At 36.3% G+C, this 26,129-nt stretch overlaps 1 protein-coding gene across 7 annotated transcripts in view; it reads left to right on the forward strand.

The window, feature by feature from the left end:
* The window catches only part of chl1a (cell adhesion molecule L1-like a), a 40,412-nt gene extending 14,615 nt beyond the window's left edge, over positions 1-25,797 (forward strand). For 5 of the 7 annotated variants that reach the window (XM_047807412.1, XM_047807409.1, XM_047807410.1 and 2 more), the window contains exons 6-26: positions 229-399; positions 666-695; positions 793-895; positions 1,022-1,203; positions 1,704-1,838; positions 4,827-4,967; positions 6,154-6,265; positions 6,405-6,571; positions 6,856-7,021; positions 7,333-7,457; positions 7,723-7,824; positions 7,965-8,162; positions 8,317-8,387; positions 8,555-8,777; positions 10,123-10,238; positions 10,639-10,843; positions 11,399-11,521; positions 11,912-12,091; positions 15,388-15,519; positions 21,186-21,258; positions 24,315-25,797. In XM_047807412.1, coding sequence (XP_047663368.1) covers positions 229-399; positions 666-695; positions 793-895; positions 1,022-1,203; positions 1,704-1,838; positions 4,827-4,967; positions 6,154-6,265; positions 6,405-6,571; positions 6,856-7,021; positions 7,333-7,457; positions 7,723-7,824; positions 7,965-8,162; positions 8,317-8,387; positions 8,555-8,777; positions 10,123-10,238; positions 10,639-10,843; positions 11,399-11,521; positions 11,912-12,091; positions 15,388-15,519; positions 21,186-21,258; positions 24,315-24,501 — 2,942 coding nt within the window. In that variant the 3' untranslated portion in view covers positions 24,502-25,797. Of the gene's footprint in view, positions 1-228; positions 400-665; positions 696-792; positions 896-1,021; positions 1,204-1,703; positions 1,839-4,826; positions 4,968-6,153; positions 6,266-6,404; positions 6,572-6,855; positions 7,022-7,332; positions 7,458-7,722; positions 7,825-7,964; positions 8,163-8,316; positions 8,388-8,554; positions 8,778-10,122; positions 10,239-10,638; positions 10,844-11,398; positions 11,522-11,911; positions 12,092-15,387; positions 15,520-21,185; positions 21,259-21,350; positions 23,801-24,314 lie in introns of those variants that run through there. The other 2 variants (XM_027145159.2, XM_047807414.1) reach the window with 2 other exon arrangements.
* Positions 25,798-26,129: the final 332 nt, after the last annotated feature.

The following is a 26,129-nucleotide window of genomic DNA, read 5'->3' on the forward strand; positions in this document are numbered from 1 at the left end:
TGTGTAGATTCTCACAATCTTGATAGGATGAAGAATTTTCTGTAACTCCACTCAAAATATTAATTGCATAATTGCGTGTGTTACTGTTTTTATATGTTAAATTTCGCTCATTTTCATGCCAAAATTAATGGGTACAAAATTAAAGCGTGCCAAAACCTTTGAATGGCACTGTATTGAATCATAATCATCTGTTTCCCACATAACTGACTTCTTTGCTACTTTTTGAAGGTCTTGAACACATTGAACAGGATGATCGAGTGTCCATGGGATCGAATGGGAACCTGTATTTTTCAAACGTATTGGGTAAAGACAGCCGTAGTGACTACTGCTGTTTTGCTTCATTCCCAAGTATTCGCACCATCGTACAGAAAACCGCCATGACTATTGAGGTCATATCATGTATGTCACACCCTCACCCTTTCAACTAAACCACCACTAAATACAGTATACTGTCCCACATGTCTGAGACCACAACCAAGATCTGTTTCATTAAAAAAAAAATCTGACTTTATAACAACAAATCTCACATTCAGGTTTCGAACAGGCAAGCCATTTTATATAAAACAAATTTGGAAAGTGTATTCAGACATGTGGCCCACACTTATGATACTGATCCATTTGTTTGTGTGCATCTGTATAAGAAAATATTCATTTTTCCCTTCTAGCAAACCCAAATGGTGAAACAGATGTCGCAAGTGAGTAAAACATCTTTCAAATTTGTTAAGTTAATGATTATCTGATGACTGTGGTTTACGTTTGAGTTACTGTTTCTTTTGGAATTTGCATTCTCAGTTTCTGAGAGAAAACCGAGTCTTCTGGTGCCCCCTGGTGATCTGTCCCAAACATATCTGGTGCAAGGACAGGATCTTGAGATTGAGTGCATTGCACAGGGATTGTAAGTTTGTGTTCATGTTGTAAAATATTATTTAGATCTATCACATCATTCTTACAGTGTTGTCCTTAATTTGCTTAAGCTGCATGCTGTATGATCTGCATTATTTTAATACTTTCTTTCTGTTAGCCCCACACCAATAATAGAATGGACCAAGACGGGAGAAAAGTTGCCAAAACGCACCAATATCAAGAACCATGGAAAACTGTTGATTATAACAAATGTCACTGAAGCAGACAGTGGAAGATATAAGTGCAAGGCGAAAAATTCTGCTGGTGAAGCAGTTCATTCCTTTGACATTACAGTAGAAGGTTTGAATTTATTCTTTAGATTATTAATGGTTTTGTTAATTAATGGTTTAAGGATATTTCTTCTGCTTCTTAACAAGAATATTCCATGGATTTTCTTGACCATACAGTACACAGTAGCTGTAGAAGTAGCCGTCTTGCCAATACACTTTAAACATTAACATATACTCATGTGTACACAAGAGTGCAGATAAAAGATGGGCGAAGAAATAAAATATAATCCCTGATATTTCATAGCATTTTCATTGATTTAAAAATGTTCAGTAGTGATGAGTAGTCTAAATAAATAAGTTTAGATATTTGACCCACTTTAGACAGTTTCCAAAATTTCAAATGGACCCCATAATGAACAATAAACTATAATTTACAATTACCTGTTGTTTCTAGTATAATTTACTGAACTACCATTAGAACGCCCAAACAAGAACAACTATGGAACTGCACGAGAAGGAAAGTATTGCTCAAGTCTGGACATTTTAATAATCATTATCCTGTTTTCCTAGAGCCACCACATTGGGTGCAAGAGCCAATAAAAAGTATGGTAGTGGCAATTGGATCAGAAGTAAACATAAAATGCCATGCTTCCGGAAAGCCACCACCGACAATCACCTGGATGAGGAATGGTGAACCTCTCCAAGGTAAGTTCTCTAAGGTAACTTATAACATACCTAAATATAAACAGAATAGGCATGCAAAATAACTCGTAGTATACTATAATGATATTTATCTCACAAAGTTAATTATAAGGGCAAGCATAAGGATCTGAGCCTCATTGATTTGGGCCAAACAAATGGGTTAGTACATATCCAAAGCTGCAGGTCTTGTGGAGTGTTCCCAGGATGCTGTGGTTAGTACCTACCAAATTTGATCCAAGGAAGGACATGGGAATCCAAAGATAACTGATGCGTGTGGGGAGTGAAGGCATGCCTGTCTGGTTAAATCTCACAAAACATCTACTGTAGCAAATGAAGTACAGTACAGTAGAACATAGTGCCTCCCAGCTTGCTTCATATTGGGCTGGGAAGCTAAAAACCAGCCAGAGTACCCACGCTGACCCCATGTCTTCTGCTGAAAGTGCCTACAATGTGTATGAGAGCATCACAACTGGACCATGGAGCAATGCAAGAAAGTGGCCTGGGCTGATGAATCATGTTTTGTTTTACATTATATGTACTGCCTCATGTGTGTGTGAAAGTGTTTGAGTGTTGACATTAGAATGCGCTATGGCAAAAAAATTAAGCTGGAGGAGGCAGTGTGATGCTCTAGGCAAACTAGGTCTAGTAAAATGTTGGGTTCTGGTTTTCACATAGTTGTTACTTTGATAGGAACCATCTATCTAAATGCTGTTGCACACAAAGAACAAATGTATTCCTTGATAGCAGAGGCCGCTTTCAGGGGGATAATGTGCTGTTCCAGACTGCAAGCATTTTCAAATTGTTGCTTCAGTCGATACCATTTTAATCTTAATGTAAAATTGTCTGAAACATTTATATTTTATTAAAGTAGAATGACCAGACTGCACAATGCATAATGTCCTGCAGATACATGCCAAGAGTTTCAGATAGTGTTCACATCAGACATCAAAATGGGGAAAATAGGATCTTAGTGATATTAACTGTTGTCGGTGCAGGACAGGATGGGTATTTCAGTATCTTTTGATTTTCACACACAACAGTCTGTAGAGTTTACACAGCATGATCTAGGGGAAAAAACACCCAGAGTGCATCAGCAAATCTTTTGTTGATGAGAGAAGTCCGAAGAGAATGACCAGCCTAGTCAAACTCACAGGAAGGCTTCAATAGCTCAAAAAATCATTCTTTACTATGCTGAGCGGAAAAAACATCTCAGAATACACATTCCAAGGGAGGCTACAACAACAATGTCTGCCAGTCAAAAAAAGGAACCTGAGGATACAAGGAAGAGGATGACCGGACCGGTTGAAGATTGGAAAAGAATTGCCTGGTTTGATAAATCTTAACTTTGCAGCAAAATGGCGATAGTTGGGTCATAATTTGGTGACAGCAGCACAAAATTCATGGACAGTTAAGAATGCTTAATAAAAGTTGAGCACCATTTGAATGCTGTAACCTATAAGTATTGTTGCTTACTACATAGCTTTATGGCCATCATATATATTTATTGTATCTCTGTAAATGGTATTGCTGTATTTACCGATTTAATAATGGCTACCTCTAGAACAGCATTGGGCAGTAACGCGTTACTAGTAACACGTAACTGTAATGCAGTTACTTTTGACAGTAACTAATACTGTAACGCATTGCTTTTTACAGCAGCAACGCATTGTAAACACGAAGTAAACACAAAGAAGGCGCGCTGTGGGCGTGTTTCCATTTAATCAAGTATGTGCGGCAGTAATGACGAGTTTCTCAAAGTGGAAATATGCTCATTATTTCACTTCAGTTGAGCATAAAGACAAAAACCTTTCAGTCAAATGTAAGCTGTGTCTTTCTGGATCGAAGGTCTTATCCACTGCGATCAACAGCAACTCCAATCTGGAGGTAGAAACTACATGCCTCAACGATGGTAGAGTCTAACCCGGTGTCGGTGGACACACAAACTGAGTCAAGCCTCTCCAAGCCACTAGATTTTAACCGGACTGTTAGCCAGGGACAGATCAAAAAACAGTTTTGTGTTTGTATAGACCATAACACATAAAAGGGCATTAATGGTCATCTTATTCTAGTTCAGACCCTGCTAATTTCATTAGCATTTCGTTAGCATTTTCAGTAGCATTTCACTTCATTGTTCTCCTTGTTGTTAGAATAACAGTGATTTCGGGTGTACTTGAGTGTCCTTGCTCTTGATATCATACCTGAAGTAGCAGAATCCTGATTTCTCTGATGACTCTGATTTCTTTAATCACATTTAATCACAAAGCACCACAAATAAACGTAAGCTGGGTGGGGTGCAATTCATGAGGGTCATTCGGAAGGCTCTTTGTCTGAACTCATCCCTCAGGTCTGCTCACTGAGAATGGGTTTACTGGGAGCATTAAGCTGCCCATGACATAGCCCTGAGGGATAATTCAGGCACTGAAGTACACATTAGTAGTGCACTGGTCCCTCCAACACAATGAGGTATTGATCCACAAAATGGTATCTGTTGGCCATGAATAAAGCACACAGAGCTGTGGACTAAATATAAGGAGAAAAATGTAGTAGAAGAGATGGAAATGATGATAAAACATGGATTCAAAGTATGAGATTCATGTGGCAGATGGATTGGATAACCAGGAACATCACTGGGATATCACAGCCTCCTTAGCCAACCATTTAAAGGCAACCAAATGGCATACATGTACCTGCTGTGAATGAGGTTGATGATGTACAACCGATTATTTCTACAAAAAGAGTTGTGTTAATTTAAATGTGCCCAGTGAGAATAATATATAATAGACAAAACAGTTTAGTATTTAGTACATAATTACAGATTTTCCCCAGAGTTAACCGACAAGCTTTTCACGTGGAATGTGGGTTTGACTAAAGCAAATGTTGTGGGATTTACAGTTACATAGAATTCTTGAATATTAAAGTACATTCAGTTTTTTATGCAAACCATTTTGTTGTTAAGAACTGAGAAAAACAATCTTTTTTTTTCATTTTCAGCACTGCCCTCATCCAATATCAGCGTGCTACATAACAGATTAATTCTGTACAACACCCAAGAAAATAACAGTGCGGTGTATCAGTGTCAGGCCTCCAACAGACATGGCACTTTGCTGAACAATGCAAACATCATGGTTATGAGTAAGTGATCTTTATTACCATCGTGGTACATAGAACAGTATTATAATTCTGTAACTCTCCCTGCATTAAACCTGATGTTTAAGAGCAAGAACGTTTTCCCAAGCTTACAATCTACCCAAACATCTACACAACCAATAACAACCAATGCCAAAGCTCCACTGCCAGATTATTTACATTCAGAATCAGAGTATGAATTTTTTTATTTTTCACTAAGAACCTAATTCAGAAAAAAATAATTTGTGCACTGTCACAAATTTTATACAATATTAAAAGACCATATTACAATCACAATATAATATTTATTTATTATTTATATATTAATATTTAATTTATATAACACTAAATAAATACAGAACAAAAAGAAAGCAGATAAAGAGGTACTGCTAAAAAGGTGTGCAAAATTTAAAACTATTTTTAAAATGATTATTAAAAAAATATAATTCAAGAAAAATTATAGTTTACATCTAAACAGAGCAGCTTAGTGGTTAGCCATGGTTGGGGTTTTGATGCTGTGCCTTGGGTTTTTCCTCCAGTTACTCCAGGTTCCTACCTCGGTCAAATCAGTCGTAGGCAGGTTCTAAATTCTTTGTAGTGTGTAAATGAGTATGTGTCAGAAAACGGGTGCCTCAGACTCAAATGCAGGGAGGACAGGTAACAAGGGTTTTATTAAAGGAAACTAGACTGAGCAAACACAGGGAAACATGAGGGACGAAAAAGTACAAGCAAAACTTCAAAATAAACAAGCTACAACAAAACCAAAAACAAGAGCATCTAAACTATGTGGAACAGGGAAAAACTGAGCATCTAACTTTTTTAAAGGTCCATTTCATAGGCTAATTCTATTCATTTTAACTAAGATGAATGAATTTAATCAGTGATTTTATTGTCTAAATACAACTGAACTAGCTAAAATCATTTTTTCCCCCAAATTTGGTCAGAAGAACAAATAAATAATACAAATATAAAACAAATCTGACAAATCCTTGTTCTTGCAAGTCTTTGTTAATTGTAATTGACATAAAACATAATTTGTGTTCATGTCTGTGCTTACAGTACATGCATGTAAGCATTTGTGTATACAGTATGTAATATATTAATATATGCTTATTTTGGTTTGTTTCTTAAGTTATCTTTAAAATGTTTTTGACATTTAATAAATTATTCATTTACTCTGATTTCTTCCTAGATCTTCCTCCACTGATCTTGACACAAAATGATCTAAAGTATGGGGCCGTGTGTGGGAAAAGTGTCACCCTGGACTGCAAAGTGTTTAGTTCTCCACCTTCTGATATCCACTGGTCAGTTTTTGAAACTTTTTGGAAATGATTCTTTTGTCTGTTTATGTGCTAAAATGACCAGCAAAGCTTTAAGCGTACTGTACACTTCTTTATGATGTACACTCACCAGTCACTACAAACACTATTGTTTATTCTGTAGGAGAAAAGAAGGCCTTGAAGGTTCTGTGGTAGGAAACCGTTTCTTTCTTCATAAAAATGGTTCCCTGCAGATTCACAAAACTGAGGTAGAAGACACCGGAATATATATTTGTTTTGTTAACAACTCAGAGGGCAACTCCAGCATTAATGCAAAACTTCATATAAAAGGTTAGTGATGTTCTTGAAATAAATTGATTTGACTAAACTGCTTACTTTCTCATTTATGGCATAGGTTATGGGATAGATGTTACAGTTAAAATTTTAAATTAATATTTAGTAGGTATCTGTTTATTTTTATTCTTATTTTTCTTCTCCTATAGAATCTATGTTTTCTATACTTTTCTAAAGCTGCTTTGAGACAATGTGAATCGTTAAAAGAGCTATACAAATAAATAGAATTGAATTATGAGATTATAGTAAGTGAAATATATGCAATTCTTTGTGATCGATAGACCCAACCAAAATCGTGACCCCTCCTCAAGATATAAAAATCAAGAGAGGGACATTGGCAGAGCTTCTGTGCGAGGTGCAATATGATCAGTCATTCACTGATGAGCTGGAAATTGTCTGGCAGAAGGATGGAAAGGAGATAAATTCCAACTACACTGAGGTCTCAAGGTGGGAAGCATAAACTATAAATTGTTAGATAATTACTGCGAGTCAACACCATTCGTAATATTTGTACGGTTGAAGTGCTGTCCTTGTCTAGAAACTGCAAATGTTTCTTTAATAAATAATTATAAAAACCTGTCTAAATTAAATAAGATAAGAGAGTAAGATAAAATTGCATTCACATACAATATCTGTAAGCAAAGGATCATGACTGAAATTGCACATCTTTGAAACTTGAAGAATACTGAGCTGATATGAGGACTGCAGACTTAATGTTTTCAGTCATAGTACTGAAGAATATTTTGTGATATCAACAGATTCTACACAGATAAGGGAATATTGCAGATAAACAATGTGAGACACACAGACAAAGGGATGTACACATGTATTGCTAGGACGTCTCTTGACCAAGATACAGCATCTGCATATGTAACTGTGCTAGGTATGTTACTTATCATTATCTTTAATGATTGATCATTTTGAAATATAATTATTGACTGTCCATATAAAATGTAGTATTTGTTGTGATTTGTTGTGATTTTTGATGTTAATAAAACAATAAAAGAAATTATCCAACAAAACAATTCACTGAAGACACGGTGACTTCAAAATTTCTTCTGTCATGCTTTTCAAATGTCACAAAAATCAAACTGTTGTTTAGTTTGATCACAATGATGTACACTTTTTATATGTATGATGTACTGTAGATGTCCCTGGCCCGACAGTAAAGTTAACATTAACAGATCTGCGACCTCGTAGTGTGAAGCTTCATTGGATGCCTACCGAGGACAATAACAGTCCCATAACAGGTAATGTATATGTTGAGAGCTTACACTAAATTCATATATAAAAATAAAGGTTCTGCTACTCAAGCTGTTTTACAATGTGTGTAAAATATTCTATGTACTCTATGTAATTAATGGCTACTGACGGTTTTGTTATTGAGCAGAGTACATCATTGAATTTGAGGAGAACCACTGGGAGCCAGGAGAGTGGATTCCACTTCTGCGAGTATCTGGCCAAAAGAACTCTGCTCCACTCTCATTATATGGACATATTAACTACCAGTTCAGAGTCAGTGCTGTCAATGCCATTGGCAAAGGTAGTCCCAGCAAACCTTCTGAGAGATATAAAACTCCTCCTGCTGGTAAGAAAATACCTTCCACTGAGTCTTTATTTTATGAAAGTGAAAGTGACCATGAAAGTGCATGAAGAGTTCTTTAAGCAGATTTGACAATTATATATGACATATTATTAACAGTCAAGGCACGGTTTATTAATACAGAATTTTTCCTCAACAGCCCCAGATAGGAATCCGGAAAATATAACGATTATTGGTCGTTCACCTCATCAGATGGACATTACTTGGGAGGTAACAAACTCACATTGCTGTTGATATACCTATATCAACAGCTTTTTGCTTGACCTTGACCTTGATCCTTTCCTGTGATGTCAATTTAGAAGCTTTATATGAGACCATACTTTTCACCCCACAACTCCACTTTGATATCTGCTGCTTTCACTGTCTTTATATTTTAGCCTTTGAAGCCTATTGAACACAATGGACCTGGCCTAGAGTACAAGCTTAGCTACAGGAAGATGGGTGTTGAGGAAAGCTGGACAGAGGAGAAAATCAAGAGGCATTCCTTTATTGTGAAAGACACCCCGACATATATTCCTTATGAGGTTAAGATCCAGGCCTACAATAATTATGGTTCGGCAATGGAACCCAATGTGGTGACTGGATTTTCTGGAGAAGACTGTGAGTAAAATACTGCTATATTCTTAAATGTTTAATGTTTCCATAATGACCAATGCCATTTATCAAGGTAAGACACAAGGCCAGAAATTGTAAAATGTTAAAAAAAATACTGTTGCAGACATAATTGTAGTTCAGTGACTATTTTCTAACCATGAAACTTCAATAGCAGATCCTGTGTTGCTTCTTATCTTATCATATACATTTTTTGCAAAATATTCAGCTTAGGCAGTAAGTCAGCTCATTGAAAATTGAGTCATAGTTATAGATTTCTTTTCTCTGTTGTAATTAGTGAAGCAATGCTGATGGCTGAAATAAAATGATTAAAGATAAATTTACAGAAAAGCATATTACTTTGTCAGCAAGGAATGTTAAGTCGTTATTTTTTTACTGATTATTTTAATCCTACATTAAGACTGGCTTATGCCTGAGCTTACTGATACCATATGGGGCATTCCATCATCAATATGCTTAGAGTGACCAAGATTATATAAACACGGCACAGGGTGAAAACTACAAGAAACAAATAAAACCTGTGTTTGTGTGTTACTGCCTTGTAACTAGCTTAGTTTAATTGTACTGTCTCATTTTTAAAGTTTTCAATGGGCTTGCCCCGTCACCATTAAGAGGTTTTATACAAAAAAAACTAACATTAAAGTAAACACTAGAGCATTAACCAGAGGAGACTGCGATGTACAATGGTGCAGAACTAAAATTAGCGAAATAGTGGTGTCTATCAGTCTGTCATGGAACACATTACCAACTCAAGTTAGAAATTGTGACAATTACTTAACCTTTAAAAAAACCTTAAACAATGGCTGAAATCAAACCAGCGATGTACCCATATGTAAATCATTTTCTCATTGGATGTCTGTTCATAGTGGCTTTTTAATTTCTATGTGACTGCTGTTTATTGTACCTACAGTAGTTTTTTTTGTTCTGTGTAACATGTCTACATGCATGTTGTGTTTGTAAGTAATTAGTATTTTGTGTTTTATGATACCTGCCTTAGGACAACGGATGAAAATTAGCTATTGTGCTAATTCCGGCATATTTACACTGATGCTCATTGCTGATTTATTGATTAATGTGCACTGTCCTAATTCTAACTAACTAACTAACTAACTAACTAACTAACTAAATAAATAAATAAATAAATAAATAAATAAATAAATAAATAAATAGTATTGTGACCCATATAATCAATAGAAGTTAGTTATAGTCTATAAATGTATTTGGAATGAATTTTTGGATGTATTTCCCTCTCAACCATCTGTATGCTTACTTCCACTGCCTTGTTTGTAGTGAACGTTTTACCTAGAAGTTATTGCCATCTTGTCCTTACCAGTGCCAGTTGCAGCTCCTGAGAATGTAACGTTACAGGTGATTAACTCCATGCTGCTGAATGTCAGCTGGTCTCCTGTCCAACAGGACCAGCTCAGGGGCCATCTTGAAGGTTACAATGTGAGTGTCCATCTTTTATATAAGGTCTGGTGAAAATCACCATTTTGCTACAAGGAAGCCCCCAGTAGATATAGAGACAATTCTTTTATGTTCTGTCTTGAAATATTGCTATACTACATTCTGCACTATTAAAAGTAATCAAATATCCTTCTAAATGTGTAAGGTGTAAAAATCTAACTGAAGTGTAGTAGGCTACTGGAAATTGGTGTAATGTTTCATAAATCATGTTTCAATATGATTAGCAATACTCTAAGGTTGTGTCAAATGATTAAAACATGTTCCAGACATGTTCCAGACATGTTTAAATACACCCCCTTAAACTTTCTCTCCATTCCTTCCTGTATTTCCTTTTTTATATTTTTTATTCCCTTCTCCCCATTTCTTTGTCTCTCTCTTTCAGGTGCATTTGTGGAGAACAAAAAGCCTGTTGACTTCTACAGAAATTCATGCTGAGAAGCAGTTTCTGATCCTTCCAGGCTATCACGTGGGCACCATAGTGCCTGGGCTGAAACCTTTCTCCCAATATCACCTCATTGTCAGTGTCTTTAACAGGAAGGGCAATGGTCCCAGCAGCAAGCCGATCACCTTCACAACACCGCAGGGAGGCAAGCACTAGTTGCATCACTTACATTTTAACTAGAGCTTCACATAGGGCTGCAAATGGTTTTAACCTTTTTTGCTTTTTTGTTCAAAATGGCATATTTTAAATAAAAAAAAAAACAAACATATTATATATATATATGTGTGTGTGTGTGTGTGTGTGTGTGTGTGTGTGTGTGTGTGTGTGTGTGTGTGTGTGTGTGTGTGTGTATATAATATGATACACACACTGAAAAAAGGAATTTGTGTTCAAAAAGATTTAAGAAAAAATATTTATAGTTTTCATGAAATGTTTTAAAATTCATTCATTGTGAAAATCTCACAAGGCAATTATAATTAAAATTACATGCATAGTATTACATTTGTTAGAGTAATTCAGCAATATTTTATATGTATATATAGAAACTTTGTTAAATAACTTCATTTTAGTTACATGAAATCTTATACATATACCTACATTTTAAATTTAGTAATTGTATTGCTATTAAACAAACTAATGAGTAGTTGGGTTCTCATTCCTCTTATAAAGTAAAGTAACTGTAAGGTTTCACTGTATGCAGTTCCTGAAATGCCTCCTATACTCAGAGCCACAAACCCTCAGGATAACTCCATCACACTGGTGTGGGCTCCACCACTTGAGGCCAATGGTGTTCTCACAGGATACAAGCTGCAGTACCAGATATGTATGTCAATATTATTCTGTTTCTTATACATCAAACATTTTGATGGGTTGGCAGCAGTTAGTTAGACGGTTGGGGTTAATCAATAACTGCATTTTGAACAAATTGCAAATTTCTTATTTTATGCATACATAATTGTCTAGAAAATAGACCTAACAGATCAAGCGTGAAATACTTATTTCATGAAGACTGAAGATGAATTATTTTGTTAAGTTGCATTAAGTTAAGCAGAAAGACCTATTTATTTGAAATTTTATCTGATTTTACTGAGAAAACTATGGTTATATAAAAAGACCTCCAAAACAAACCTTTTAGAACATTGTTGATGTAGATTTGTTTAAATGAAAATATGCACAAACAAACATTAAGAAAAAATTATCTGATTTATTTTAGATAATGGTACAATGGATACTGGTGAAGTATACAGAGTTAACATCAGTGGACCAGAGACAACACAATGGGTTCTACATGATCTGGAGACAGCTAGCTACTACAAGTTCAATCTGAGTGCTTGTACACTTGTGGGCTGTGGACCAGCTATCAGTGAAGAGAGTTCCACTGCTACTTCAGCACGTAAGTTTCCCCTGCATTGTTACACATAATGATTAGACTGAACTGTAGTCTGGGCCAGATGTGAGCGTGTCAGGAGGCATGGGGCAAAAACACAACTTTTTTATTTAACTTATTTTTAAAGATTCCCAAAACTTTTGTATATCCACAAAACTTGTATCTACAGTACAGTTTAGCTTACACAAACATTTACACATTATTAAAATATTACACATTAATATAGCGTTCAGCGTCAGTTCAGGCAGGCCACATAGTCAAGCTCGGCTATCAGCTGATGTCAATTTTCTAACCCCGCCCATCAAACAGGGCGCCCTATTTAAATGCTTTTTTCAGTCTGTCTGCTTGGCTGTTTCCTCTGTATTGCTGCAACCTACCTTCTCCCCTAGCTCCTCCTTGGAACTGTGTGTTTAACTTAATCAGTGCCATTCTGTTGTCACTGATGCAGGCTCTGTTCTAAATGGGGGGGGGGGGGGGTGTTTGTCTGGTTGCTTTCCCAGTTGAATGGGAGATTATCCCCCCACGAAGCTGCTGCTGTTCCCTGACTAGCTTTCATGGAGCTCATGAAAAGGATGGGGAATTCAGAACAGAGCCATACCGCCAAATGTAAATTTTATAAGCTTGCAAATAATTGTCTTTATTTTGACCCAAGTGGTCCTGACTGAACTAAAGTTTGATCAATAAGGCCAATGTTTTCATAAATATTCCTTTCACCATAGTCCTTAAATGGCCGTCTGTTGCACAAATTGTCATAAATAAAAGTTTTAAAACATAGCTATGAGAATGCATTACAAATAAAATATTCTAGTACAGTAGTCCAAAATCTACAAATGCCAAAGATTGTCTAAGACCCTTATATAATGAAGCACAGGTTTTCAGAAGTGATAACCCGCAAGACTGCAGAAAAGTGTCAATTCATGAAGGCAATGTCTGTTGCTGTGATATGCTCTAGACCAATCCCTGACCTGCCAGATGTGGTGTTCCAATGAGGGTTTATAGATTGGGTAACATTTAAGGGCAAGTCTTGCATTTTACAGCAGAGCATTATTTATCACACTTGGGAAAGTGCTGTAACTTCTTGTAACACATTGTGACAGGTCTAGATATTCAATGACAATCCAGAGATGGAACGAGACAAAAGATGAAATCTTTACTCTAATATGCTGGCTGAGTTGAGGCATCACCCAGATTTGACTCTACTGGGACTGTGTCTGTTCTCTGAGCTAAACATTAGTGAAAATGCATAAAGCAAGAACTCTAATCTTATCTGATAAATTTTAGCTCCCTCACATCTGAGGCTTATTTTAGATAAAACTATAACTGATTAAGGATTTAAAGTAGCTTAACAGTATTTAAGTACATAAGAGAGGATAGTAAGAATAATTAGCGAAATCCCGGCTATGGCTAAAAAACACTCATATATAACTTAACAATTTTCTCTGTTACTGAAATCTGGACACAGATGTGCACTTTTATTAATTATCCAAAAAAGGAATGCTATCTATGGGTTTTGCCTTATTTTGATGACTTGTATCAAAGTATTACAGTGACTTCAGAAAGTATTCACACCCTTTTGCATTATGTTGAAAATAGTACATTTTAAAGTAACTTAAAGTTTAATGTTAAATTAACTGGCCATTAATCTATTTAAAATAATACACAATGATAAAATAAAAAGAGGTTTTTAGTTTAACAAATTTATCACAAATCAGAAATTGAAAGATCTGATTTAGCTAATTATCAAGATCCTTGTCTATTTCTCTCCAAATGTAGCTCACAAGCACCTGTTTGCTTTGATTATCTTGTAATGTTAAAACTTGTGTAGTGACAATTCTGTTGATTGGACATGTTTTAAAAGGGCACAAATCGGTATGTACAATGAACCACCATTCATATTTCATGATTTTTATAAGCCCAAGTAACTTGTACACACATGGACAAAAAAAATCCACGTCCATGTTGAGTGTGGTACACCCCATGTCACCAGACAACACAGTGACTACCTGGAGCCCTATATACAGGCCCACTGACTGATTACAAGATTGTAGACACCTGTGATGCTAATTAGTGGACACACATTGAATTAACATGTCCTTTTGGTTACATTATTTTCAGTCTTTTCTAGGGGTACCATAATTTTTGTCTAGGCCTGTTCCATGAGTTTATTTTTTTAAATAATTCTGTTAAAGCATGGTTGAAAAGCAATGTCTGACTTTCATTGGTTAACATTCATAGAATTTTTATTTATTATTACTTTTTTTCTTTCATTGGCCGAAGGGTAACAACAAATTTGTCCACGTGTGTAGATCTGGTATTAAAGTATTTGTAATGTTTTAAAAGTTTCCAAGAAGTACACTGGGCTCTATCATGCTAGAATAAGTTCATCATTCAGGTCTTTAAGTGGATGGATAGAAGCCACTCCTGAGTAAAAGGCATATGGCAGCCACTTAAAAAACTGTTAAGGTTGAACATTAAGTACTGCATCTGGCACAAACCAGGTACTGCTCATCAACTCCTTAACATCGTGCTTAATGTGAAGCACTTTGCTAACAGCGCCATAGTATCAGGTGCTTCTTAGTGGCAGGAAATTAGGACTGTTCGGTAATGAAGGGCAGCTAAATACTGAGAGATCCACAGGGCACATAACTTCAGACAGAAATGAGGTCTAACTCAGAGATTTAAATTTTTTATTCTTGATAAATTTCTCAAAACAAAATCACTTTGTCACTGTGGGTTATTGCCTCTCACTTGCCCAATAAGTTAATCCATTTTAAATGACATCTCTTGTGTAATCTTGTTGCCTGGTCCAGACACATTTCATCTGCTAAGACTCTTTTCACCATCTGGTCATGCCTGATTCATCCTAATACTTCTTCTGCTTGGAGATTCAACACCCGACTGTCTGCTGCTGTGAATGGTCCCCTAAAGAATATGCTTTCAAAACCAGTCTTAAGTCATACCCTTTCTGCAGTGGATAATATTTCCTGGGTACTGCATTCTTGTACCAAAGAACTGTTTCTGTTATGATGAAGACTATGATACTCACCATGAACATTCTTTCCATACACTTCATAGTGTTTGTCTTTTAGACTACTGTATATAACTGTAGATGAATAATGATATATAAGCTTACTATCTAATGTCACCCACAAAAGGATAGATTCCCTTTGATTCTAGTTTCTCTCAAGGTTTCATCCTCATGTGTTAGGGACGATTTCATCATTAGGTTTGTCTACATGGGCTACACTAAAGAAAACATCTGTTCATCTGTGAATAATGCTGATTAATTTATGTGTTTGCAGGTGCAACAGGTGCATATGGGAGTATTTCTACCAACAGCTGGTTTATTGGAATCATGTGTGCTGTGGCACTGCTCACACTGGTAGCACTAATTGCCTGCTTTGTGACCAAGAACAAAGGTGGAATGTATTCAGGTATGATGGTGATGGTTCCAGAAGTACTACACTCACTTTTTGCATTACAAGGAGTGTCAGTCGAAATAAGATAAAACAGCTTTGTACTTTTCTACATCCAAGCTGCATGCCTAAGGCTCTTTCTCTCAACTTTCATCTCCAGTGCACACAAACACACACAATACTGTGCACAAAACATTAAATATTTCATCATCCGTTGAGTTTCCTCTGCCAACAAAATGTGACTTTTTTCCCCAGTGTTTTACTTTTTTATCATATTTTAAATTCCTAAAAACACACTAATAATTCTGAAATTAAGTCAGAAATGCACTAATAATTTCAATTGTATATTAGTTAGGTTATTTAATTTATACAGAATGTAGGAAGATTACACTTCATATGGATGTTTATACATTAGGATCTTTATGACAAATTAATGTCCATGAAGAACTGCTGGAAAAATTTATAAAGCTTTGTCAAAGGTTTATATGAAAGATGGAACGAATCAATAATTTTTATCCTTATTTTGCAAGTTATTGGTTTGCTTTGACTAAAAGCACACAAAATTTGGCTGGTGCGATATGGGTAATAGCCTGTGTTTTTGAGATCAATTTCGCAGTTGCACATATGCTGCAAAAGTTCACATAATAAAATCTTGGGTCAGAAAATGTGACCAAACTTCTGTCATACTATTTGGATAGTGAAAGAAATAGTGGGTATAGTGGGTAGAAATAATGGGTATCGACTAGCTAGTACCATGTGAGCCCAAACCAAGACTTGTGTGACATACATTAACCTTCTGGGCAATTATTCTCTGTCTCCAGGGCATGTCCAATTTCTTTGTTGAGGTCTCAGGAGTACGGAAACTAGGATACATCATTCTGGAATGATGAAACCCCTCTCAACTTTGTCAGGTTCCTTTTCATGAGTTATTTAAAGGCTGCCAGCTTTCCCATCCTTGGAGCATGGGCATATGGAGATAGTAAAATGTAACTGTGAAAAGAACTAATACCACTTGCCCTAACAGGGGTCAAGCTCTTGACTGGATATACCCAGTGAGGAACCATCAGGGCTAGAAAAATATGCAAAGTGCCCTCAAACCTGCAATATCTCTTCACTTTTACATGGTCATTTGCGAGTCAGAAGGTCTTGCTTACCTAGATCATATTTTTTGTTTGCATAAGAATTACCCTAAAAAGAAGAAAAATTACCTTATTGAGACAGAATGGATTCTACTCCCATGTTTGAGGCATTCACTTTCACCACAAAAAATCTTAGCATCAGAATGCATGAGAACTGGAGCTGAACTAAAACTTTTTTGAGTGAAGGCCTCTGCGGTCTGAGAATTCCATCTGAGATTGGCTTTTACCTCCTTTGAGCACAGATGTTAGGGGAGCCCATACAGGTCAAGTTCCTGTTAAAGTGGCAACAGAGATCCAAGCAAATGTTGCAGTTGCTTGACTGCACATGGTTTAAGCCATACATTTCTGCTTTCATGTAAACGTGATTATCAAGTGAGAGTCCTAGAACCTGCTGGATACATTTAGGCAGAGAAGCTTCAGGTATCAAGGTGCCATCAATATATACTATTGCTTACTATGCCACAGAATGCATGATTATTGAATGCTTGAAACGAAGGAACACAAGGAAATCAATCAGTCTCCCATTAATCACTCACATGTATGAAGACTTAGGGGAAGTCAGCAAAGAAATGATAGTTATTTAAAGTATATGAAATAAATGTAGATATTGAGGCCAATCCCAACTGACTTTCCGTCCATGACAAAGGGTAAATTTTGGTGGTGTATTAACTTCTAATGAATTGATGGTGAGATCAGTCCTACATTTTGATCAAAGATTGGTGTCCTGTTTCATTAAAATTGAATGCATGAATGGACAAAACAGTCATTAAAGTGAATCTGTCAGAATCTGCAGTTGATGAGCTGATGAGGTCTTCTGCCATAAAGATAGCTGCTGCAATCAAGAGAGCATAGAATGGAGCGAGCAACTGGTTCATTTGATATAATGTGATGAGCACTAGTATCTGCTTTTTGACAATGGAAGAAGGATGAGAGATTACCCTGGTCTAAATTTGCTTTTCTTTTAAATGGCATCTCAAGATTCTTCCTTAGATATTGAATGCTCTCCACAGTTATCTTGAAGATTTGTGTGGAAATGGTCTTGGATGGTCTTGGATTATACTATCCAATTTGTGGCACGAGAGTCAAGGCTCATGTCTGCCATGTCATCATAGCACCTTCCTATTTCACCTCTACATTAAAGCTGCATTATATATGCATATTCAGAGCTATGTCATTCCAACTATTGGCTGCAGCAAAGGTGTAGAAACAAATAGCATATTCAGCTATCAATGAGGACTCTTTCTCCGTCCACATTTCATTCTGGTAAATGATCAACCGCTTTCTGAGGCCCATTCTAATACTTTGTTATTAAGCAAAAAGCTAAACATGGTGATTTTTGCAGAAAGGAGCTAGATTTTAATGGATGAAATCCAGTGAGCATTGTAGCAAGTATTAAAGCTAAGCCACCAAGAAAATTGACTTTGACATTTAAATGTGAATTTACAGTAGTGGCAGGCTTGAGATCATGAGCAAAAACAAAACACTTTTGGGTTTGAAATGGAAGATGAAAAAAGTAAGTGAAAAAATATAAATCCATAAGAAGAAGATTCAAATAAAATAAAAAAAATCATAATTAGAATTGCTATAACTAGAAAATCCCTGTGCAAGATTAATGCTAATGCTATCCCTCTAGCTGTAAGCTAGTTATTAGGTAAAGATTTGATTTATTTTTCAATTAGAAAAAAGATATTGAAAAGTGTTGAGGGGTGTTAAATGTTAGATGCTTCCTATTTGGGTAGGTTGTTCAGTTACGTAATAAAATACTGTAGAAAGTGAATGTTTTTTTGTGTATAGAGATGTTGTTGTGTTACAACACACGGCGATCCGAGTGTAGCATTTGCAAACTTACTAGCTTTGCATCAAGTTCCCTGTTTATGCACGTTTTCAGAGCTTAACTGCTGTGTAGTATCCAAAAATCCTACAAAGGGAGAAACCGGAAGAGAAGAGATTGGGGTGGGGTGTGCAGTAGGGTATTCAGAGATCGGGGAGATTACCCCTAGTGGAAAATTACCTCTTAGAGAAATTACTCCTCTGATACCGCTCAACCCCTGATTACCTGCACAGGACTGAGGTCTATAGAGCATGCAGTTGGCTGCAGATTTGCCTGAGGTAGGACAGTGACAAAGTCCAGGGAGAGGTGTTACCATGGACAAGGCAGGTTCAATCTTATGGGCATAGGTCTAGCAGTCATGTATAAAGTCATAGGTCCGGATGTCTTGATCCATGGTGGGCCAACAGAATTGATGCCACAAGAACTCCAAAGTTCAAGTCAAGCCAAGTCAAGTCAATGGTCAAAGTTCTGACCATACCAGGGTGCCGAGCAAATAGTGAGGTAAGTCCCCAGGAGCAAACCAGTGGTCAGTCAGACATTAGGACATACAGCTTACCTAGAAGGGCCACAACCCTGATCTGGCTTGTGTTGGAGTGCCGCATCTTCAAAAGGACCACATCTTCAAAACCTCGGTGCAGAGGCGCTACTATTTTAGGAGGCGGAATAATAGGCTGGGGTTGGTGTCCTCTGCTGGTTGGGGGTTGTGGTCCTCTGCTGGGCAAAGAAGAAGGACGACCTGGCCTGCCGTAGATTTAGCTGCTTTGCCTACAGGATTCTTTTTAGGCCCTGACTGTTGGGATAGTCCACAATGAACTGGCATTTGGGGTCAGGTATGTGATGTCCAGGGGAAGAATTCAGCCTCCAAATTAGGGCTTTGGGTACCTCATCTTCCTCATCTGTACATATAAATTTGCCATGTTTTCTTGGACAGAGCACAAAGTGGGATCTCCAGGGTATTTAAAATTCTTAACAAAGCACCTTAAAACTGCAACTTCTCTGGCTTGACATATAGGCCATTCAGAAGGAGGAGCTGAATGATCTGACAAACTTGTATCACATTCTCTGTTAGGGATCTACTGAAGATTAAAATGTCTTGGGATGGGATATGGTAGCCTAGTGGTTTACACTGCCTTTCTCTTTCACACCCATCCCGAGGCATCCAGACATTGTACAAGCTCTGATCGTCTTCCGTGCTATGAAGATTTTGGACCTCCACTGAGATGAGGCTGACTCTATGAGAATCCTGAGACATCTACAGATCTACCAGCTCCAGTTGGACTCTATGATATCAAGAGGAGATCTGAACTCCATGTGATCTTTACACCAATTCAACATTTGTTTGACTCTATATTTGTAATCACACCCTCTAATGTCACCCATATGATGATGGGTTCCCCTTTGAGTCTGGTTCCTCTCAAGGTTTCTTCCTTACGGATTCAAGGGAGGTTTTTCCTTGCCACTGCTTCCTGAGTCACCTCAGACTTGCTCACTGGGGATAAATACATATACATACATACATACACACTGTGAACTATATACAATATATCTTGAATTTTTTACTATATTAATTCTCTATATTTCTCCTTATGTTTACCTTCTGTTCTATGTTTATGTTCTGTAAAGCTGCTTTGAGCCCATTGTAAAAAGCATTATAGAAATAAACTTGAATTGAATTGAATTGGTTAAGGTGTTGGGCTACCAATCGGAAGGCTGTGAGTTTGATTCCTACGTCCACCAAGCTGCTACTGCTGGGCCCCTGAGCAAGGCCCTTAACCCTCAATTGCACAGTTGTATTAAAAAAAATCAATTCAATTCAAGTTTATATGTATAGCGCTTTTTACAATAGACATTGTCTCAAAGCAGCTTTAGAGAACATAAACATAGAGCAGTAGGTAAACAAGGAATGATAAAAGAAATAACGAATAATAAAAGAAAAAGAATTAACAGAATAAAAAATTAAAGATTATTATTAGATATATATAGTTCACAATCTGTATGTATTTATCCCCCTATGAGCAAGTCTGAGGTGACTCAGGCAGCCGCGGCAAGAATAAACTCCCTTAAATTGGTAAAGGAAGAAACCTTGAGAGGAACCGGACTCAAGAGGGACCCATCCTCATATGGGTGACACTGGGTGTGTGATTGTAATATACAGTCAGTCAAAAAAAGAGATAAACATGTAAGTCGCTCTGGATAAGGGTGTCTACTAAATGCTGTAAATGTCTTGAAGGTAGATAAATGCATAATGGTTCAGTGTCTCATTGAGGGCCTCATTAATAAAAGACTGGAAGACCACAGGGGTGTTCATTTGAGAAAGAAACAGCTGTGAGGTGGTTGTGGCAGATTGTGCTACCAGACTGTCCTAGCCCAGACTCCTCAGACTTCAGTAAACAAGGTTGCCAGGGCCATGATTTGCCAGTGCTGTGGCTTGGCCAGCCACTGAGGCTCTAAAAAAGAGTGTGTAGGTGGCCGCACACCGGCAACATTACATTACACTTACATATTCAATGTTCAAGGTAATCAATGTCCTTGGATCATACTCAGAAAAAAATAATCAGAAAACCCATCTCTCACATTTCATCTCACAGTTTAAAACAGTAGCTGTAACTGTTACATATAAATATAATTCAAAGATTAGCATCAGTGTTAAAGGTGACTTTTTTGATGAAAGTGGTTCACTCATTCTTTTTTTACTGTACTTTTCCACTCTGCAGTGAAAGAAAAGGAAGACATGCGACCACATCTAGAGCCTAGAGGAATGAATGATGAGACTTCTTGTGAATACAGGTAAATTAAACTAATCTGATATGGTTGGAAGCTAATGTGAGGCTTTTTATATAAATTGATGTTCATAATGCCGTGTCTTTCTCTTCTGCAAGCAAATCTTACAATCATGGAATTTATTTGGATCCACACAGAAAGCATTGCAAGTGAAGCAGTATGTTGTGTAAAACAGTGAACTTGTGTGTGTGTGTGTGCGTGCGCGCCCGCATGTTTGTACTGTAGATCTAGAAAGATTCTATGCCTTTTTGGAAAATATTATATGCTGAATGAAATTAAGAGAATAATACAGTAAGCATACAGCAATATGAATTTTCTTTGTGTTGGGTATTCACAAATTTGTGTGAGCTACTGAGCTCAGAGATAATTCTAGTTGCTTAAATGCAGCACTTCATTCACTTTACTCTAAGGAACACTCCATCATAGCCATCCTGGTATAACATTAACTTCAGTAAAACTTGTGGGGTATGAATCATCCAGTTACGAAGTATATGTGATTGTGAATCAGTTTCACCTGTTTTGGTGCAAATAAAAGTGATAGGTACTGTAGAGGCACCAGCCACAGGTGGTGGCCACAGACAGTTACTCTCAACATGGTGGAAATCTGTAAATCTGCTTATTAAATCACAGCTCATTGTGCAGACCATCAGGGCAGACTCATTTGTGGCAGTGGGTGAGGCAGAGCCCCACCAATGTTAATCTTAATAAAATCTTTTTTTGGTAGCCTTTCTAGATGTTGTATAATCACAATGTTCACTGCCCCACTCAGCACCACAGAGTTAACATTTCAATATACTCGCAAATGCTAATCAAGACCAGTGGGGCAGAACTCATACTGACCCATACTGCCGTCTGTGCTACAGACAGCATTTGATCTATAAGCAACTAAAATCATCAGCTAAAGTTGCCAATGACACAAATTAAGATTATTGAGACCATACATCTGAAATTGAGACATTCTCTTATGTCCACTCTTAGGTACATGTTTATTAAAAATAGTTCTTCTGAAATTTAGCAGTTTGATTTAGTTTAAACATATTCCAATCTACAGTAACTGGTTCAACTGGCTGCAGCAGTCAAGTTAGCTATTAAACTAGTCAGTATTAAATATGTTTTTCTGTGTGTAATACACCAATAATAATAGATAACATGTTATATACAAAATATGAATTAAACAATTTTGTTTATATTGTTTTTTTGTTTGAAAATGGCTGTGCAACACTACCAGTTTTCATCTCAACAGTTTTACCTCAGCTTTGGAATAATCTGTATTAGCAATTGAATTAGCTTCAGGTGTGAGGTTTCAAGGTGAATTTTGACCTCTACTTACAGCACCAACAGTGCTGTTATATGATGGTTTTATTTAGGGTCTAACACAATGCCACTATCTTTATCTACTGTATATTTCATTCCTGTTCAAAATACATGTATCTGTATTCAGATTTAAATGGGCAAGGTCTATATTGTAAGTGTTTTTAATGTGGACCGTACCACTACTGTATGTCCCAGGAAACACCAAGAAAAATATTTTTCATTCAAAAATACAGTAACAATTAGCATTTTGCAGAGAATAACTGTATAGAACGTAACCAATTATATGTACTCTATTATTAGAGATACTTGTATTTTATTTGAAAATTTTTCATATCTTTTATGTCTAGTGAAATCTGTATATCTCCTGTATATATGTATATAATGTATATCTGTATATAATGTGGTGGTTTTATATGTTGTGTATAAACAAATATAATTAGCATTTCTTCACAGATTTAGAAAATTGTCATATTTCTTAATAATCTAAATAATCTATTTAACAACACACACACAAACACCACCAACACCCACACCCCCCACCAAGACTAGCTGGAAAATGAATTTTTACAAAGCTCACAGACAGATATTTCGTTTTCACAGGACAGCAGTGATGATGTCATATTTTGATCTTATAGAATATGATGTATTGCTGTACATTAAACTACTCAACAGTGTATAAAAAAGTTCAATTCAGCTCAAACTCTACCAGTAATTTGGCACATACATATTATTGCAGCAGTAATATTAATCCAAAAGCATCATATGTAATAGTAAAACACTGACAGGGGTTTCATCATTTCAATGGACATTGAGTATATAATGTATATGCTTTTGAGACTTTAAGTACATTTACATTGACATTTACAGTACTTGGCAGAAGCCTTTATCTAGAGTGATGTACAAAAGTGCTTTGCAGTCTCTAATAATGAATACATTAACACTGGTTCACGGTTTGCTGATAATACTACAGTATGATACTTTAAGTTAAGTAAGGTTTTGAATGCAGGAATTTTACTTGTAATGGAGTATTTTCATATTGTGTTATTATTACATACTTAAGTAAACTATCTCAATACTCTGTCCACCACTTTTGGAGCTTTCTGTTTAGGACAACCTACTTTAAATTCAGAGTGTAGTATGTTTAAATGTTCTGGTTGCAGTCTAAGAGTTGTTATACTAAACTTTCTTGTATTGTCTACAATCACAATAAAGGCCCTCTTACCTATAAACTTAACATCTCCGAATGAATGTTCTCTTTGTTTGGTCTTTATACTCACACCTAAACTCTTACAAATAATGTATAAAATATAGAAGTAAAATAGACTTATTTTGTTGCATTCCTTTGGATCCCTGCCGATGCACCTCTCTAGTCCCAGACTTTCCTGCAATGTTTAAAATGGTGTGCCTTCTTTTTGTGTGTCTGTTTTAAACACACTGTCTGTTCAACCAAGTATTTGAATCTAGCAATCAGTCAGATTCCTTGTCCACTTATTTTCTCTGTGTGTTCCTAAATGAGGTAAAGTAGCCGAACAGGCTGTTTGTTTACACACACTGTTTCTCTCATTGGTTAGCAGTCTGTCTCCGAGGACAGACTATAAACTATTGTCCTTTGAAGCATTGCTATTTGATGTTTACAATTAGAGAAAAAACAGTGACTCCATTCTGACCTCGGCCTTCTCCTTCTTATTAACCTTTTCCATCAGTTTCCCCAGGTAAAGTTAGTCATTTTGTTTTGTTTTTTATTACAGTGACAGTGATGAAAAGCCTCTAAAGAACAGCCGGCCTACACTAGTGGGAGACATCAAAGAAGACAGCAGCAGCATAGACGGCTCCAATGACTACGGGAACGAGGACTGTGAGTTCAGTGAGGACGGATCTTTCATTGGTGAATATGTTGACTACAAACAAAGGTTATCCATGGAGTTGACAGTTTGACATGTTGTTTCTACTTTGAGACTATTAAATGAGTGAGGCTGTGTGAAATTTAAAGATGCAAATGGATGTATATTAAGGATCTGTGTGTCTCTAAATGGTGATTTTCTGTAAAGTGTAAAAAACACTGGAACATACAAGTGTAATTATCTTGACAAACTATGTTTCTTCTTTACATAAAAACTAGCTATGCTTCAGTGTTCAACACCTTGGAGGATTAGACGTTATTTTTTCAGAAAACTGTTCTGTTAAATCATTCATCATGTCAGGACACCACACTTTTTGTTAGATGTTACTGACATGGTACACATGAGCACATAAATGTCCTTTCAGAAAGTCATAAGGTATTATAGGTATAATTTTTTATGTTGTTGCAGAAGATTGACATAATTATTTCTGATTGTTTTGAAATGTAAATCTGAAAACGTGCCACGTCTTTTTAGTAAGGTACTCAATTAAAATAATCATTTACACTGCCATCTGAAAGTGTTTAAAAAAAGTTATGACCCATACTTTTGTTTTTGCATGGCAGTATTTTCTTATTTACATAAATTATGCATGCAGATACACAGTGGTGCAGTTTGCCAATCATTACTTAAAGAGCATAACGAACACTTTTTTTTACACCATTAATGAACATACTTAAAGCGTATAGAATTTCTAGAGATTTTTGTCATTCCAGAAAAATCCATTCCTTTCCAATACATAAGATTTTCATTAAAAACATTTAAAACATGCTTGGCACTTATCTTGTATCGCAGTTTATGCCTACCTCTATTTCATTTCTTAAAAGATCTTTAAGAGTTATAATGTAGTTTTCTTTTCTTTTCAGTGAAAATATATTTTTGTATGTTTGCACATTGTTTGTTTGCAGATTGTATGTTTTTTTTTAACTTGTACAGTAAATACTGTCGTCCATACCGAAGTCTCAGAATGTTGTTCAGAATATTAGACAGTGTATACATGCATAGACAAAGGGAAGCTTAGATGCTGCATTATTATTATTGCATTATTTGCATTATTGTTTGCAACCAGCTTCATACAGTGATTTCCTGCCATATTAGCACTGCAAGAATCACTAGTCAGCCTGTGCAATTTTTTTGAGAGATGTGGGTCTAACCTGATCATGTATTTTGCTTTATGTGTGTATGTACAGTACTGTATTGTCATACAATTTGCTCCTTTTTTGTTTTTACAGATATAACATTGATATAACAGCAATGTAACTATACAGTTGGACAGCCTGCCCAAACCCTTTTAAAAAGACCCTAATAAAATATAAACACACATGGTCACTGACATCTCTATCGTGGAAAGTTATTCCTTGTTCATGTTTTTGAGGTTCTACGTATTCTTTCATCTAAATGGTGAACAGTGTGCCAACCAAAATCTATTGTGGTAAGTAGCTCCTAACTTGCAAAAAACAGCACTTATGTTTTATATGTATAACTATGACATAATGCATCTTACTTTTATAGTAATTACTGTCTCTCTGACTAACTCTCACTGAGTCTCTGCTGTCTTTTATTACATGATGTGCAATCTAACAGTAATAACCATAACCCATGTATATTTACTTATTATGTAAAGAATAACACATGACAGGCTCTCTCTCTCTCTCTCTCTCTCTC

This window comes from Tachysurus fulvidraco, chromosome 23, assembly GCF_022655615.1.
Source record: "Tachysurus fulvidraco isolate hzauxx_2018 chromosome 23, HZAU_PFXX_2.0, whole genome shotgun sequence".
In the NCBI taxonomy this organism is placed as follows: Eukaryota; Metazoa; Chordata; class Actinopteri; order Siluriformes; family Bagridae; genus Tachysurus; species Tachysurus fulvidraco.